This window comes from Leptidea sinapis, chromosome 33 (genome assembly GCF_905404315.1).
Source record: "Leptidea sinapis chromosome 33, ilLepSina1.1, whole genome shotgun sequence".
Lineage (NCBI taxonomy): Eukaryota > Metazoa > Arthropoda > Insecta > Lepidoptera > Pieridae > Leptidea > Leptidea sinapis.
The window spans coordinates 8,040,184-8,058,216 of NC_066297.1; the positions used below are offsets into that span (position 1 = coordinate 8,040,184).

General features: G+C 34.5%; 1 protein-coding gene across 1 annotated transcript in view; it reads left to right on the forward strand.

Moving 5' to 3' along the window:
- The first annotated feature begins 4,016 nt into the window (after positions 1–4,016).
- LOC126974745 (transcription factor SUM-1) overlaps positions 4,017–18,033 on the forward strand; it is a 32,197-nt gene continuing 18,180 nt past the window's right edge. The window contains exon 1 of the mRNA XM_050822358.1: positions 4,017–4,301. Coding sequence (XP_050678315.1) covers positions 4,080–4,301 — 222 coding nt within the window. The 5' untranslated portion in view covers positions 4,017–4,079. The remainder of the gene's footprint in view (positions 4,302–18,033) is intronic.

The following is an 18,033-nucleotide window of genomic DNA, read 5'->3' on the forward strand; positions in this document are numbered from 1 at the left end:
ATTGGTCAAATGGATCGAGCTGATACCGGGGTGCGCCAGACCAGAGATGACAGCAATACTCCATGTGTGGCCGGACCTGCGCAAATCACTCATTGAACGTCAAAAACTATCACCTAGTTGAAAATATATGTCTCAGCCCTGAGAATAACTGAATTAAAAACCCAGCGGGCTTGATGGTAATTTTTTTTTTATAATTCTTTAGGATCTATGTTATAAATAGTGTATTCACACACTACAACCATCTTCTGCAGCACATATATGGTATTTATATAGCCTATTTTCTACAAAAGGGAATGCAGTCTATATAATTTAGGCTGCTTTGCCACCACTACATTATACTAACGCCGCAGCCGTTCACACCCTTTCGCAACACTATACTTATTTTTTTTTAAGGAATCCATCAGTAATCGTGATACATGCAATACTTAATAACAGAGTTTGTTAGTCACTGTGTATTACTAATTATACAAGTCGTCAATGGCAAATTGTATCTGACCAGTTTCATAACAAAATTATTTGGTGTGTAAATTGATATGTACTTTTTGGAACAAAAATTAAAGCGATATCTGAATTATTTATACTTTTAATTTTATGCTTTTGTCTCGCTCTTCAGTCAACCATTCAACCTTAGATAATTTATACGTCTAAATAAACGAACTATTAGCCTCTATTTTCTATAACACAGACTAAAACAAAGTGAATAAAAAATAGCGAGTGTAAGAAGTAGCTGTCATGCAAGTTAAAGTAATAAACCAGGCCTGTTGACATGCGTTGCCTAACTGCAAGAGGCTCAATCTAGACGTATAAATTATTAAAGCATTCAACAATGTATTACACAAGAAAATAATTATAAAAGCCAGCTCCATGCATTCTCTGTTCCACAGCATCCCTTCGTCCCCTTTTAGCTCGGTGACCGCGCATGCGCGCTCTCGATCGACATACATACACACAGAGTAGCCTACATCAATGATAATAGGTAAGGAGGTGATCTAATTCCTTTGCGGTGGACCAGGCATTCAGCAACGGAACTGGAATGAACTTTTAAATGAATATTTAAACTGCAAACTATGAATAACTAAGTACCACCTAGAAAAGTGTCTCTTTGTTTGAATTTTTACTTCATGTATTATTTGAATGTTTAGACAGTACATAGTAATTAAAAAAATTGGCAGTTGTAGAGCCTGCGCACAGAAGTGAAAACCTAGTGAAAAATTTCATAATGTTTAAAAACAATCAAATTATTATTTTTGTTTTCTCTCTGTTAATAGCATAAACGATTTTCTTAATGACACCACGGACTGGGAATAAAGCGAACACCCTCAAGCTCTTTAATTATAAATGTTTATTGTACGATATCACATTGTAATCCATATTTTATATTAAAAAAAAGCCCGCTGAGTTTCTTGCGCCCATTCTTCTCAGGTCTGAGGCAGTCTCTTTTGAATGGGTTGTAGTTTTTGACGTTCAATAAGTGATTTTTAAATCCTATTTTGAATTTGAATGTTCTGGCTAAACTCCGAAATAGAGTGTCAGTTTTGTACTTTTATTGGTTGGGTAGAGTGAGAGCTTCTTCATAGGTATATCGTATTCAATTAAATAAAATGCCAGAGTGTATACTAGGACTCACTAAGCACAAATTCAAGAATTGTTTTATTATTATTATAAATCTTCTTTGAGAAAGAAGGCTTACTATAGTATAGTAGATTATATAGAGAACTAGTTGACCCGGCAGACTTCATACTACCTCAATCGATAAATAAAAGACCTAAACTTTTGTATAAAATAAACAAAAGGACTCCTTTTTTTAAGTGTTACCCGTGTTTTAAGGAAATTTAATTTTACCTACTTACAAAGTTAGAAAAATATAAAAATTCTTAGTAGTTATTCATTTTAAACTATTATTTGATTTCTGAACGACGGGGGACACGTCAAAGGAAAATCAAAATTGTTGTTTTTATTTAAATCCGAGAATTTTCATGTTTATTCAAACCTTTTAAACCTTCCCTGGACTTCCACAAATAATTCAAGACCAAAATTAGCCAAATCGGTCCTGCCGTTCTCGAGTTTTAGCGAGACTAACGAACAGAAATTCATTTTTATATGTATATATATATATAGATAATGATGCATTGTTAGTGACTGGTTCTGCGAAAGCCACCTAAAATTGTATAATATAATATTAAATACACTAAGTTTTTATATGATTTAAAAGATGGGCTGGGAGTTTCTTATCAGTTCTTCTTCCCATGTCAAACCCCTTTACGAACTGATGTAGCTTCATGACATATACCAAGTGTAGTTGCAATATGTTATGTTATTGTCAATCCTTATGGTAAATAAATATCTATTATCTATTCACATAACTATTATGTTATAAGGAGAAACAAAGGCTACTTCTGTTTTAGAGAATGAGTTAGGAGTGTGGATTGTGAAGTGTAGATTTTGTTTATTTGTTTTACTACTAAACAACGCAATATTTTAATTTAAATATATAAAATTTCGTATACTTGTTCTATATTAGATTAATATATATATATTACGTGACACGTTGTTTGTCCGCGATGGACTCTCTAAACTAATTAACGGATTTTAATGGGAATTACTTCATGAACTATGAAGTGCAGTTTAATCCAACTTGAGAGATAGGATAGTTTTTGTTTCGATTTGGGATCTATAATTATTTTTACATTGAACAACGTCTGTCGGGTAAGCTAGTATTTTACCAAAACTTCTCTATCTTAGGTAGATTTTTACCTGAATGGTTTGAAAGAAAGAAGGACAGAAAAATCATTTATTCAATTAGGTCAAAATGACACTTACGAATGTCAAAGATAAAACCACCACTTCGGACACGTTGACCTTGAATGAGAAGAAGTCGCATGAAATTCACGAACCACACTTATTATTCTATTTTATTACGACTGTTTCAGTGATTTATAAATTAATATCTAATTATTTAAATTGTCGCATATTGAAAAAGTGTTATCTTTAGGTTATATTTACGTATATTTCTTTAAAAGAACTTCGTTTAAAAAAACCAACTTCAAAAACTGAAAAGTATAAAATAACTAAATAGAGATTAAATTTAATACACCTATTATGCAAAACTAATATCTTTAATATTAATAAAATACTATTATTTATATTTTTGATAGGTTTTAAGTCATTGCATTATGTATATGTGCCAACCTGATGTTGATGTATATATATAAATACATACATACTTTAATAAATAAATAGATATGTGAAAATGGATTTTTAATTTCCGAGTTAGTGATGTTTATATTTATGTCTAAGTATGTATATCGTATTAAGCATAATATCATTGTCTTGCATCGCCTAATGCTTGCTGCTTGGGGCGAGATACTTTTTGTAATAGTGTGTCAATAAAAATCAGTGAAGGACCTTTTCTTCAAAGAGAGCAATAAATTATACTGGAAGGGTTTCTTGCGCCGTTTCTTCTCTTTCAGCACACCTTTCCCATTTTCTTTTAGAGTACCTGTAAGATTAGTTTCGATAAGGCCATAAATATATATAACAAAATCATAACACACACGCATAATTAAACCGTGACAAAGAACAAACGTTCCGCACTTCTTGGCCTTGAAGTTCAAACTGTACCTTTTGGCTTCACTCTGAGAATAACTTTAAGAAGTAAAGTAAACCTTATCTATTGATGAATGGAGACAGAAATAGACCTTCTCTTAAATAGTTTTCCCTCGGTAACTATAACAAGAATGTATAAAAAAGCCATATTTTTTATATGATATATTTTCATTCTTTTAACAAAAGAATATAAAAAGAAGGGTTTTAATTACTTATAGACATAAGTTCGAATAGCCCCTTTGCAAAAAGAATCATTCACAATTTAAAAGCGTAAGCTTTCAACTCCTCAAATTGAAACAAAAAATATCGCCAGCATCAATTTCTATCTAAACACTAATAAATTGGCATCTCTCAACGACACACTCAAGTTTATTAATAGAGGCATATTTTCTAAATCCCCAACCCTCGGCTGAACCAGTAGGACGCGTGCCACCGTGATGAGCGCTCGGAAAAAATAAACTGTCAACTTCAAAATGAATTTCGGCGCGAATTGTGACAATGACAGTTATGGTTTAAAAAACGATGGGTGCTGTGATGGTGTTAAGAGTGAAAGGCCGGAAGAGGAACATGTTCAGCATGTTTTGGGGCCAAGTCGCAGGTGTTTGGCTTGGGCCTGTAAGGCCTGTAAACGGAAAACAGCAGCGGGAGATCGGCGGAAGGCGGCAACTTTACGAGAACGAAGGAGGTTACGAAAAGTAGGTTTTATTTGCAACTATTTTTAAAGTTTGTAGTGCCTTGAATTCAGGTAATTAAACTAAAGTAAACTAAACTGTTTGAAGTGTTAAAACGAGTGTAGTTACATAAATAAATTGTTATTTATTATTCTCCGATGTATCGCCAACTTTACAGTCAGCGCGGTCACGGGAGAGGTTCATTTTCGTATTAGAGGGGGCAAATGGTCAAGTGGCATTACTAGTATATAATCATATGGATGCAAAGAGACTTTACATAATATTAGGCAAAACAGGATCTTAATTCATTTAAAAATCTTTTGATAATCGTTGCTATTCTAGCTTTATAAGGGTGAAAGAATCCTTAATTTATACATGTATGTTTATCGTTCCAAACATGTAAGAATATTCTTTAATACGCTTGCTTAGATTTGATCTAAATCATGTTAGTGCAGGATAATAGTGGTGGAAAAACGAAGACCGTATTTACGAAACAATATTTTTTTAGTGCTAGGGACGTTTAAATTAAGATTCTCTGTTGATCAATTTAAAATAAAATTCTGATAAACTCTAGAGTTTAACTATAACTAGTCTTGCCATAAATATTATGTTATGTTGCAAATTAAAAACTCCTAACTTTTAAATTTTGACTTCAAATTTGTAACGCGTTTGTCTTGTAGGAAACTCCGATCAATTCCCGCCATTTCAAATATTTTTTCGATTAAATCTTGTGTTTTAAACGAAAACTTTCAGATTTCTCATTCAAATAAGAAATTCAATGTTAATTGAATAGGGTGTTAAAGAAAACAGAATTTCAGTGATTGCTTTGCACAAAGTGAGTATGGAGCCGTCGAATATTTTCCAGACGGTTTAGTCGTTTATCGTACGATCGATTTAGTTGCGTTTATATTGAAAGGAGGTTTCTTTAGTATTTCTACTTTCCTAGGAATAATAATATTTATTTTCTATAAGAGATCTTGGGTTTTTGAAATTCCATTAATACGTTTGTACAGAAACGTGTTGTCAAACGCTCTTCTACGGTGCGAAGTGATTTGAGACCAAAATATAGTTGAGGATCTTTATAACTTGGAAGGTGCTTAGACAAGGTGCAACTGTAGGACAAGTGCCATAAAAATTCTACAGCGCTTTTGATTAAAATCTATTCACTTTAACATATATATCGTAGTGCGGTTTCCACACAGAACTGCAGTATTCTAGGATACTATAAATAAGTGTAAAGTACTACTTTAGTGCTGGAACTCTTAAATTATTTACAGTTGAAGAACGAAGCCTAACATTCTTAATGCCTTGTTGGTAATAACGTCAACATGAAGATTAAAACGCAATGTACTGTCTAGAATTATTCCCAAATTTAGTCTCGAGTGTGACATAAACTCTTGTTTGGCATGAATTTTTTCCTACTAAATCCAATTGCATCACGTTTTCAGATTGTCAAGGTCACTTTGCAAAGACTGTGCATCTTCGCTTGAGTTAACAGTTTTGTAAAATTTCAAGGTATTAGTGAACATTAACATTTTTGACTCCTAAAAACATATTCCCAGAATGGTCCCAAATGTGATGCTTTATTATATTTGTACTCTGGATATAGCAGTGAATGCTTTGGATTTATATATTCTGCAATCACTACAAATGATTGTTGGTCCAACAGGTAAGACTGCACGAATGCACGAATATAAATACATGCCGGCTGTTCCAAGGATAGTTAATTAATCAACAATCATGATTTACGATATCGAAAGCCTTACTAAAATCGCTCCGTGAGCAAGGTCCCCGACAGACGAAATCAAGTTCGTTGGTGATTTCACAACTAAGCTGCTCATGTGTAACTAAATGTATAAAGTGACATTATTTTACTGGATTCAAAAGGGATTCGAATATTTTCGCGAAATCATTCTTAATTTTATTAAATGATTAAAACCCGTGTATTTTTACATTAAGTTTTTGCGTAAAAGTTAAATTTTTATTATTATTTTACTTAATACAAACGCTCTAGTAATAATGTAACTTTAACCCAAAAACTAATGTATTACACGCGTTTAAATCCTAAAAAAAAATTATTTTATTTAAATGAAATTATTATTCTAAGAAAATACTATAATATGTCAACTGCAAGTTTAGACGTGTCGTAGTCATTCAAAGTTGAATAAAATACCAGGCAGTATAATACCAATTTATTCAGTATATATTAACCCAACTAGGAGAAATTTGTAACCAATAATTTTTGGTTACAAATTGTGGTATTAATTAAATTATAAATAATTTTATTAATCCCACAAGTAAGGGATATCACTTTAAAAATAACAAATTGTTTAGATTTGAAGAGCGTCATATCAAGTCAATATCCTAATATGCAAATATTGGGGTTGAGCAGTTTATCAACTGTAAAGTAGATCCTATAGATGGAGCCACAACATGAGAGTCGAACAAGACGTCATACAAAGATTTAAGAAACCATACGTTACTCGAATGGTTGGTTAGTTGTAAGAGCGCTCGAACGGAACCCGAGAGGTCGGTTTGGAGTTTCGCATCGTTCATAAATTTCGGTTCCAAATATAATCGTTCTTGGTTCGCACTTTCCTACAATTCCTTTAAGGGCATAAATGATGCACAAATAATAAGTCTTGCTGCCACTGAAAACAACTTCGTGGATATAATTTTGCACTTTATTTATATTCAACTTTTATTTGATTCACACAACAAAAAACACTGAATAGAGGGCGTCCATTTTTTGCGTCCAGACAAAGGAGAAATGGCTACTCTCCGTGATAATGAGAGTGAGTAGGTGAATGGTCAGTCATGCAGCCGGCTGCGTTGGTTATGTGGGACTCACAAGAATCAACGTGCCTACCAACTAAACACCATCTGGGCATGTGGGGGCTAAGCCTTCATCGGAGGCGACTTCTCTTGGGTAGACAGAGGCGCAAGGGGGAGTATCCCTTCCTCGCCTATTTATACATTTTATTTCATTGGAGTCAAAACCATGCTCTTCCGGTGCAGACCTTAAAATCCTCGCTCCTGATTGGTCAATCCATAGATGACGCTAGTGGCCTCAAACCAGAAACACAGAAGTAAATATTCTGGTTCGCCAACACTACTAAAAATTATCAGGCATCACAAACACTCAAAAATACTGTTGCATATATAAACATGAATATTAAAAGATTAGGTTATTCTTAAAACATTTTTTGATTGACATTATCAGTTATCATATGATTGCTTTTTGCCTAAACGCTTCAAACATATCAATTTTATCATCTATATATATAAAAATGAATTGCTGTTCGTTAGTCTCGCTAAAACTCGAGAACGGCTGGACCGATTTGGCTAATGTTGGTCTTGAATTATTTGTGGAAGTCCAGAGAAGGTTTAAAATGTGAATAAATAGGAAAATGCTGCTAAATTAAATAAAAACAACAAATTTGTTTTTCCTCTGATGCGTCCATACATAATTTCTATGAGAGAATTTATTGACGCACGGTTTGACAGTTCTGCTGTGAAACAATTTCATTACGACAGCAGGGTGCATATTTTACGAAGTAATTTTTGATGTTACGATATATTATTGACAAATAAGAAAAAAAAAAATATTTTATTTATTATATATACAGAACAACGTCTGTCGGGTCAACTATATCTTATAATATAATCTGACTAAAGTAAATTGTCTTTTTCATGTCACTTATAGCAAATTTGTAATAGATCTGATATGCTCATTTACAAATTTGTTTTTCATATAATATATATTCTGGTTAAAGCAAGGCTAAAGAAAACGATAGAATGTCAATCTTAAACTACTCAAACGGAATTGGAATGGAATCCCTAATCTTATAATCCTGGAAACGTGCTGAAGAACAGCGTTTTATATTTCCACATCACGTTCTCAAGATTATCGGGTTAAATTTGAACTTATTCAGTTTATAGTTTAAAACCAAGGATATACTGTATAGCCGAGTGGTTAGCGATCCTACCTACTAAGCTAGAGGTCCCGGGTTCGAATCCCGGTAGGTGCAAGCATTTATATGATGAACATGGATGTTTGTTTCCGAGTCATGGATGTTTAAATGTATTTATGTATGTTTATATGACTTTATCTATGTTTAAGTAAGTATATTATATTAAATATATCATTGTCTTGTAACCCATAACACAGGCTATATAATTATGCTTAACTTGGTGCAAGATAATTTGTGTAAAAGTGTGTCAATATTATTATTATTATTATTATACCAGTGGGAGGCTCCTTTGCACAGGAAGCCGGCTAGATTATGGGTACCACAACGGCGCCTATTTCTGCCGTGAAGCAGTAATGTGTAAGCATTGCTGTGTTTCGGTCTGTAGGGCGCCGTAGATAGTGAAATTACTGGGCAAATGAGGCTTAACATCTTATGTCTCAAGGTGACGAGCGCAACTGTAGTGCCGCTCAGAATTTTCGGGTTTTTTGAGAATCCTGAACGGCACTGCGTTGTAATGGGCATGGCGTATCAATTACCATCAGCTGAACGTCCTGCTCGTCTCGTCCCTTATTATCATAAAAAACTAGCCACGCTGTCCTAATGGATGAACTGCCCAATTAAACTATGATTATATTATACTTATTTATTTTTATGGAAAAGGAGGACAAACGAGCTGGTTTTTAAGTGATCACCGACGCCCACATTCTCTTGCAAAACCAGAGGATTCCGAGGAGCGTTGCCGGCCCTTAATGAAGGTGTTTGCGCTTTTTTTGAAGGTTATGTCGTATCGTCCCGGAAACACCGCACAAGGAAGCAACCGTCACGCAAATTCGACACCCAGACGTTAGCAGGTCAACTAGACCATTTGTATCATACTTCAGCTACCAAGCCTCTTGTAACTCATATGTCTACTGAACCACAAACCAATGGATGAGAATTAAATACTTTTCAATTTATATACAACTTTCCAAACAATAAAATAATTTTTCTCTAATAGTATAAAAATAATTATACGTTATTGAACTAAATTATGCGGTATAATAATATTTTCATCGGTTATACTTTATATTTTTAATACCTTCTTAATTACAATATTGTTTTTTCTACAAACATAAAATATCACGAAGAATAGTTTTTCAAAGGATTTTTGTTTTATTGTGCCAAAGAAGAATTACTTCTTGTATGCGTACATTGAAATAATACTAATAGCATTTAGGAACACAATAATGCTTACGCATTACTGCTTCACGGCTGAAAAAGGTGCATCATTTCAGCTTTCTGTATTAATACAAATGATTTAAGTTTTCTTTAGTGTTAATCCCGCCAATATTTGTTTTTAAACATTTCGACACGTGTCAGATTTTGGCGAGACAGCACATCCTGAGGATGCCTCGTGTAGAGGAGAAGCAAGTGTCGAATTGTGCAATGGATTTCCGCAAAGTAACGCCTACTTCAATAAATTTTCTTCTGTATTAAGTTCACTAGAGGACATAGGCGTCTGTCACTGAAACAATGATAAACAAAACGTGTGCGATATAAGAACATCTCTAACGGAGTTAAAGCAAAAGGAAAGCGAATCTTTTTTTTATTTATTTATTTTTTTATTTTATTTAATATTTTTAAGAAAGCCAACAGCTGGTTTTACATACATTAAAATAATTAACAAACATAATTCGTTCGAGCTAATAGTAGGCTTCCACATGTACATAGGAACAAGAATAATATTATTAAATGTAACATATTAATTACAAACAAACAACACAAGTATAATTAAAAATTATTAAATAAAACTTCATAAAATTATTAAATAAAATCTTCTCGCACTCCTATCGCCAGTTGAGAGCATGATCAAAAAAGAGTAAATTCATTCCTAATGTTAATTTGTTAATCACTGCTAAATTGTTTTACCAAATGGGCTCTAATTGAATTAATACTGGAGTTAAAGAGATCAATATTATCCGTGTCACTAAAATGATTGAATGACTGCATAGCTCTTAAAATAAATGTGTTCCTTCTATAATTTGTGCGACAGAATGGTACAGCAAAGATATGCTGTTGTCTTAACATTCTACTAGGGGCTGCCAGACAGACTTTGGTCAGTAATATAGAACAGTCAATCATACTTCTTAGTATTTTGATTAATGTGATTATATCAGAAATATCTCTACGAGCTTTAAGTGGTAGAAGGTGGAAGCGCTTGCAGCGTTCTTCATAGCTTACCTTAGGTATTTTAAACTTAAAGCCTAGATATCGTGTAAACTTCCGCTGAACCCTTTCAATTCGATTAATATGTTCAGCATACATTGGGTTCCAAATTTGTGAACCATATTCAAGATGGCTGCGAACGAAAGAACAGTAGAGAATTTTTAATGTTTTCATACTTTTGAAAGGTTTGGCTGTACGTATTATGGAACCTAGTGCTTTAGACGCTTTAATGATAGCCTGATCAATATGTGGTACGAAAGTTATTTTGCTATCATGTAAAACACCTAGATCTCTTGTTTCGTTTACCACAGATAGAGGTTCCTGTTTTAAAATATACGTATGAGGGAAAGGGGTAGGCTTAGTAGTGTAATGCATTTGGATACATTTAGGTCCAATTTGTACACGGTACAATAGTCATCCAGTCTATACAAATCTTCTTGAATGCGTAATGCATCTGTCTTATTATTTGCTGTACCAAAAATTTTCATATCATCTGCAAACAAAAGGTAATTCGAATTTTTAATGAATCGTCCGATGTCATTTATGAAAATTATAAAAAGCAGAGGTCCTAGTAATGATCCTTGAGGGACCCCAGAGGGTATATTTTTCCAAGAAGAGCAGTAGCCATTGAGAACAACAGCCTGTTTTCTATCAGAGAGATAAGATTTAAACCAATTGTATAAATCGTCACGGATGCCAAGTGCTGTAAACTTTTTGAGAAGAATACAATGGTCAATTCGGTCGAATGCTTTCGTATAGTCCATGTATATAACATCAACTTGATTACCCTGTACCATTTGTTCAGATATGTAGTCTTTAGCACTGCTAAGTTTGTGACGGTAGAGCGTGCTTTTAAAAATCCATGTTGACATTGATCAAAAGCCGAACTAAATGTTTTGTAAACTTGCGTGAACACAAGTCTCTCAAGAACTTTTGCAAATAAGCTAAGTTTGGATATTGGCCTGTAATTTTCTACATTTTCCCTGGAACCTTTTTTATGTATTGGAGAGACATAAGCAGTTTTCCATTTGAGGGGAACCAGACCTTCGTTGAAGGATCGCTTAAACAATAATGATATTGGTAATGACAGCTCGAAGGCACATGCCACGATAAATTCAGCTGGTAAATGGTCAGGTCCTGAAGATTTTTTCAGATCTAATGACTTAAGGAGTTCATATACTTGTTTGCAACTGACTTCTAGGTTCCCCAAATCAAAGGCCGGATTTGATGATGGTGGAGGCATTTGAGAGCTAGGCGATGAGCTGGATAAAAAAGTAGTATAAAAATAGTCTGAGAACAGCTCACTAATATCATCTCCTTTAGTACAACTTTTGTCTTCAAATGTCATTATGGATGGAATGGTACCACGCTTACGCCTATCTAGGACGTATGAAAACATTTTTTTGGGATTAGTACATATGGATTGCTCAATGTTGTTCATATAATTATCATAACATTCCCTTTCAGTTGCATCAACACGTTCTCTGAGAACTCTGAAAGAGGCTTCGTCTGATTTGTTTCCATAGACTTTGAACTTTTTAAAGAATTTGAATTTTTCTTTAATCATTCTGATTAGAGATGAAGTATACCACGGGGGATATTTAACATTGCGCGACTTACATTTAGGGACAAACTCATCTTGCAATTTATATATTATTTTGTAAAAAGAGTCAAGTGCTTCATTAATGTCGCCTGAACAGACAATTTCCTCCCAGTCGACCTCTGACAATATTTTACGAATTTTGTCGTAGTTGGCACGCTTGAAACAGAAAAATTCGGTTTTTTGAGGTGATAAGGACTTAAAATCCAGGGAAGGCACTACACATATAGCTTTGTGAGGCGAGTCCTCAGGTACAACCGGAGTAGCACACTGGAATACTGATACAGAGTCATTTGAGAGTACGAGATCAAGTATACGGCCGATATTTTTTGTTACGTGATTATATTGTTTCAAACTACACATATTAATATTATCAGCAAAATCGAAGTAAATCTGTTTGGTTAGATTATGCGGAATAAGTCCATCCTCAGAAGATGAAGAAACCCACTGAATTTCACTTAGATTGAAGTCACCTAGTACTAGAAATTTGTCATCTTTGTAGGTGTTAATAAGTGTGAGTAGTTGGTTTTGAAAGTTTGCTAACTGAACATTAAAGGAATTACCTTCCGCCTGATTACAGAGGTAGACTGAACTTTTTATGACAATAAGGGACGAGACTAGTAGGACGTTCAGCTGATGGTAATTGATACGCCCTACACATAACAACGCAGTGCCGCTCAGGATTCTTGAAAAACCCAAAAATTCTGAGCGGCACTACAATTGCGCTCGTCACCTTGAGACATAAGATGTTAAGTCTCATTTGCCCAGTAACTTCACTAGCTACGGCGCCCTTCAGACCGAAACACACTAATGTTTACACATTACTGCTTCATGGCAGAAATAGACGCCGTTGTGGTACGCATAATCTAGCCGGCTTCCTGTGCAAAGGAGCCTCCCACTGGTACAGAGTGTCGACGCAAGTCGCGTCCCACACCAGCGCCCTTCCCCGTGCCCAAGCCACCAGGGTCATTAATTATATCTCAAAATAAAATAAAAAATAAATAAAGTATGCATTAGTAGATGCATGGAAATGACACGTATGAATGTTAAAAGTTTTCTTTTCCTTTACATTTACCACCACTTCGGAAATGGTTGAGCGTTAATGAGCAGAAGTAACAAGGAACTCATTGCCACTCTTTTAAATCAATATTTACAGCTTTTCAAAAAAACTCAATCGTCAAATACTCAATTACTTACACGAGTAAGCAAAACAAAGGTAATTGTAAATTAATACGTTAAAAACAAGAGTTATTGAATACAGCAGATGCATAAACTATAGAACAAACAGAAATATCCGGAAAGTATTTACTAAAAAGTTTTTAATGTCACCATAATCTCTCCTTAGTTGAAATATATTTAATGTGTTGTCAGATACACGCGGTGTTAATTAGTACTGACGTATAGCTCTCTAGGGAAGCTTTTAACTTACGTTAAATATATTTACCGTGTTGGAATACTTATGTCTACTTTTGTTATATTGGTATGTTTGGGCATTCATCCATAGCTTAAAAATGTCTATGGCGAAATTATCAACTGTGTTTTAATTATGAAGTTGTTTTTTTATCAAAATAAGGAACGAGACGAGCAGGACGTTCAGCTGATGGTAACTGATGCATTAATATATATATAACCCATTACAATGTAGTGGCGCTCAGGATTCTTGAAAAACCCAAAAATTCTGAGCGGCACCACAATGCGCTCGTCACCTTGAGACATAAGATGTTAAGTCTTATTTCCCCAGTAATTTCACTAGCTACGGCGCCCTTCAGACCGACACATAGTAATGCTTACACATTACTGCTTCACGGCAGAAATAGGCGCCTAGAAAGTGCTTAAAATAACTAAACATTGAATAAACCTAAAGCTAATTACCTTTTTAAGGTTTTGTTTTAAATTTATTGAAGTGAATACTTCTTTAGCAGCGTTGAGCACTTTTCTTGGGATGGGTATAAAATGTTAAACTCGCGTCAGGACACGTGGCCTGATCGAAAATTCGTAAGACAATCGTTGAAATTATGGGTGAAAGTCGATTAATATGAGATATAAAGATTTTAATGTAAAATAATTGTAATAGTCTTGAAGTGTTAAATTTTTTATTTAATATAAATTGTCACTTTTGTGTACGATAGCGCAATAAATGAATATTGTATTTAACCACATAAATGCTAGTACTTTATACTGATAAATAAAGAAATTCGTGCGAAATGATTCCCTAACCAGTCGAAATTATTCAAAAATTCACACAATGTTCAAGTTTTCACTTCTGTCAGCACTCCCGGGGTGCAACCCCTTATTGATTTTATTATTTTCTTTTATATATGTGAATTATACACGTTTTTTTTTAAATATTATACTTTTTAAAGGATTACAACGCGTGTATTAGTGTATTATTTTCTGTATAATCCAGGTATTCTAGACATAGCCTGGGTATTGTATGGAATACCTGAATTATACAAACCGCCGGTAACATATAAAACTTTATGCACTATTTTTTCAACGAAAAAAAAAAGAAGAGGGTCAAGTTAAATACACACTAAGGGACTACGCGCACTTATTCAGCTCTTTTCAGCTTTTGTCCATAGAAAACAACAATTTTGTATGAAGACGTGTACGCGTCGATTCAGCTTTCCGCGTCCATTCTGCTTTCGCGGCAAACCAGCATAAAATGTGTTTTTATTAACGCCGAACGCTCTCTATAGCATTCGCATAATAAATGTGTTTTTTATTTTGCGAATGCTATAGAGAGCGTTCGGCGCTGTTCCGCCGCGTACAGCGCTGTTCGCCGTCGAATGCGGCGGAACAGCTCTTTACAGGGATGGTTCGCGACTCCTTGTCGACAAGATGCGACCTGTATTGTTCCTGCATTGATTTGACGTAATCATTATGCACGCAAAGATTAAAGAGTGCAGACGTGATTTAAAGTTATTATTCTCATTCTTCCGACGCCGTACGCGGCTGATAGAAGCAGAGCTGTATAAGTGTGACCAAAATTGTTCAGCGAAACGCGAATGGAGCTGAATAAGTGCGCGTAGTCCCTAAAACATCCTCGATGTGACTTATAGGTTCTCTCTCGTTGCGAGGTTCTCTGGGATCTTTGCAAGTGATCGGAAACAAAGAATACGGTAGGTTCCTGTAACACTTTTGAGTTTTTATCGTGGTCGGCTAAAGAGTCAAAATAAATCATGACGTCTATAGTGAGTACTGTGAATTATAGCGCAGAATATATTGCAGGAAGAAGCACAATTTAAAGATATTTTTCATTTCTCATACTCGGAAAGTATTGTTGTTTTAATCTAATTATTGGGTAGAAAATGTTGCTTCCTTCCACAGAGAGGGAAAAACTCATACAAATTACTTCCCACCCAAGGGCCGGAATGAACTTTAAAAATAGAACTGCTGTCAGCTGTGTAGAGTTTTATGTAAAAGAAAAACTAATAAAAAAAAATGCTGCGCCCATGTGACTTTCTAAACAGCCAATGTGAACTTTCTAGCCAGCACAAACTTCTTTGAGCGGAATAAGCCGCAACAATTACGCGGTGAGTTCCATATTTAAAATTCAAAAAGTCGACATAAATTGTCCTAATTTTACAATTAATTTTAAATAGGTACTACTAATATTAATACATATTATTTATGAATAGTTTAAATAAACACATAGTTTTATTTTCCTCATATTTGAAATGAAAAGTGGAGTGTTTAACACGGGTAAAAAATCAATTCCTACTCGGACTATAGCCGCCCTCGCTGCGCTCGGAATTGATTATTTCGACCTTCGGTTCACAATCTACTTCCTTGCGTCACATAATATAGCATATATTCCGTTTAAAATATCTTTTGACTTGGAGAACAAACCTGAAAATAAGAAATATTAGAGATTTCTAGTTTTTACGAATGTCTGCGGATTTTTTTTACTTTAATGAGATACTGCAATACCAGATGTCAGGAGATGCTTTGCCGATGCCTGAGATTTTTTTTTAAATATATTTGTATTTGTATCATTGATGTACAATTCTAATTCAAATATTTTTATTCAAAATAGTTATCGAACGTCAAAAACTACCCACTACCCATTCAAGATAGACTGCATCAGACAAGAACGGGCGCAAGATTTGGACAAGAAAATATGGATTACAATGTAATATCGTACAATAAACATTTATACTTAAAGAACCTGATGGTGGCTTCAAATCGTTTATGATATAGTAACCTTTTTAAAACGTTTAAACAAACGTTTTTTAACAATTCTTTTAAATTCCGTAACACATTTGTTTTGAACATTTTCTGGGATCGATCGTAGAACCATAAACAAATAGACTGCCAATCGCCTATTAAAAGGTCGTCAAAAATGTTCGAGCGGCGTTGTATATACGTATACATTAACTTGTACAGGTAACATTGATACATTCATTCGAATTAACTCCTTATTTTGTGTAAGTAACGTTCAAAGTCGTATACGCTCATTAGAAAACATGTTTTAGCAATAAAAATGTAATTATTAACATTATGATTATTAACGTCAAGTTATTCACTGAAATACGAAACCCCATCCTTTTTACAGCTGCTATTTGGTCAGTTTTTACTGAACACTTTGTCATTGCGTGGCGTTGTATTCAAAGCGCGGTCGAAACACAACTGAACGAAAACTTTGCCGAATAGATGCGTAGGCAGATTTTTTCAGACAATTTTTGAGTGGTATTTTTGCTGGTAAATTTTTTGGTTCAAATGACTCACCTGATGGGGAGAGGTGAGGCAACCGCCCATGGACATCCGCATCCGGTGTCAAGAGATGCGTTGCCGGCTTTTAACATAGGAGTATGCTGTATGCTTGTAGGTCCTTAACTTTTTTTTTATTTTTATTTATCTACAAAATGTACTACAAAACTACTTAGCCATCCTCATGAAACTTAAGTGTTTATGAGAGGAATAACGAGTTCACTTATTCTAAGCTTAAAATATTTTAATATATAATAATTATTATTCTAAAAATATCCAATTAAAGTAGAAAAAAATTACATAAAAAATAACATGACTGAATTAAATATCAAAGCGGCGACATTTTTTTTTGGGATTTTATGACCTGGTAACTAAGACCTTTAATTCAAGTCTTTTTTTATTATCTAAATATGTATACTTTTCATTTCACAGTTCACTTATCACTTCACTTTATTTTATATTGTTGGAATTGTATTCTTAATATATTTATATAGTGGTTTATAACTTCTTTTGTCTCTTAATAACTGATTAAGTGGAGGCGGGCGGGATGAAGAATCACATAAAGCGGAGGCAAAGCCAAATAAAAACAAAGAGAAGCAATAGAAAAAATGAGACAATGAGAAACCCAGGCTATGCTCATTAGTAATAGGCATTCTCTAGAGTATGTGGCCATGATTAGCGGCACTCATTCCCAAGAAATGTCTCTTACAACGCCCTAAAATCAAGTGTGTAAAAATCTAATTTTAAGCCAGTGTTGATAATTAATATTTCAGTTATTTTTTTTATCAGCTGATGGTTATTGATACGCCATGCCCATTACAATGCAGTGCCGCTCAGGATTCTCATAAAACCCAAAAATTCTGAGCGGCACTACAATTGTGCTCGTCACCTTGAGACATAAGATGTTAAGCCTCATTTGCCCAGTAATTTCACTAGCTACGGCGCCCTTCAGACCGACACATAGTAATGCTTACACATTACTGCTTCACGGCAGAAATAGGCGCCGTTGTGGTACCCATAATCTAGCCGGCTTCCTGTGGTGCAAAGGAGTCTCCCACATTAAATTTTCTCTTACTGGTTTCTAGACAGTTGTCCTCAGGCAAATGACATATATAAATAGCACATTATTGGATTTGGTACAGCCGAATCATGGGACGAGGTCTGGTAGCGGACCATATTTGATGGTATGTCACACTGTCTATCGCACAATATTATTATTACCGAACGGACCGTACCGGAAGTCACCCACCGGACAGTTCGATGG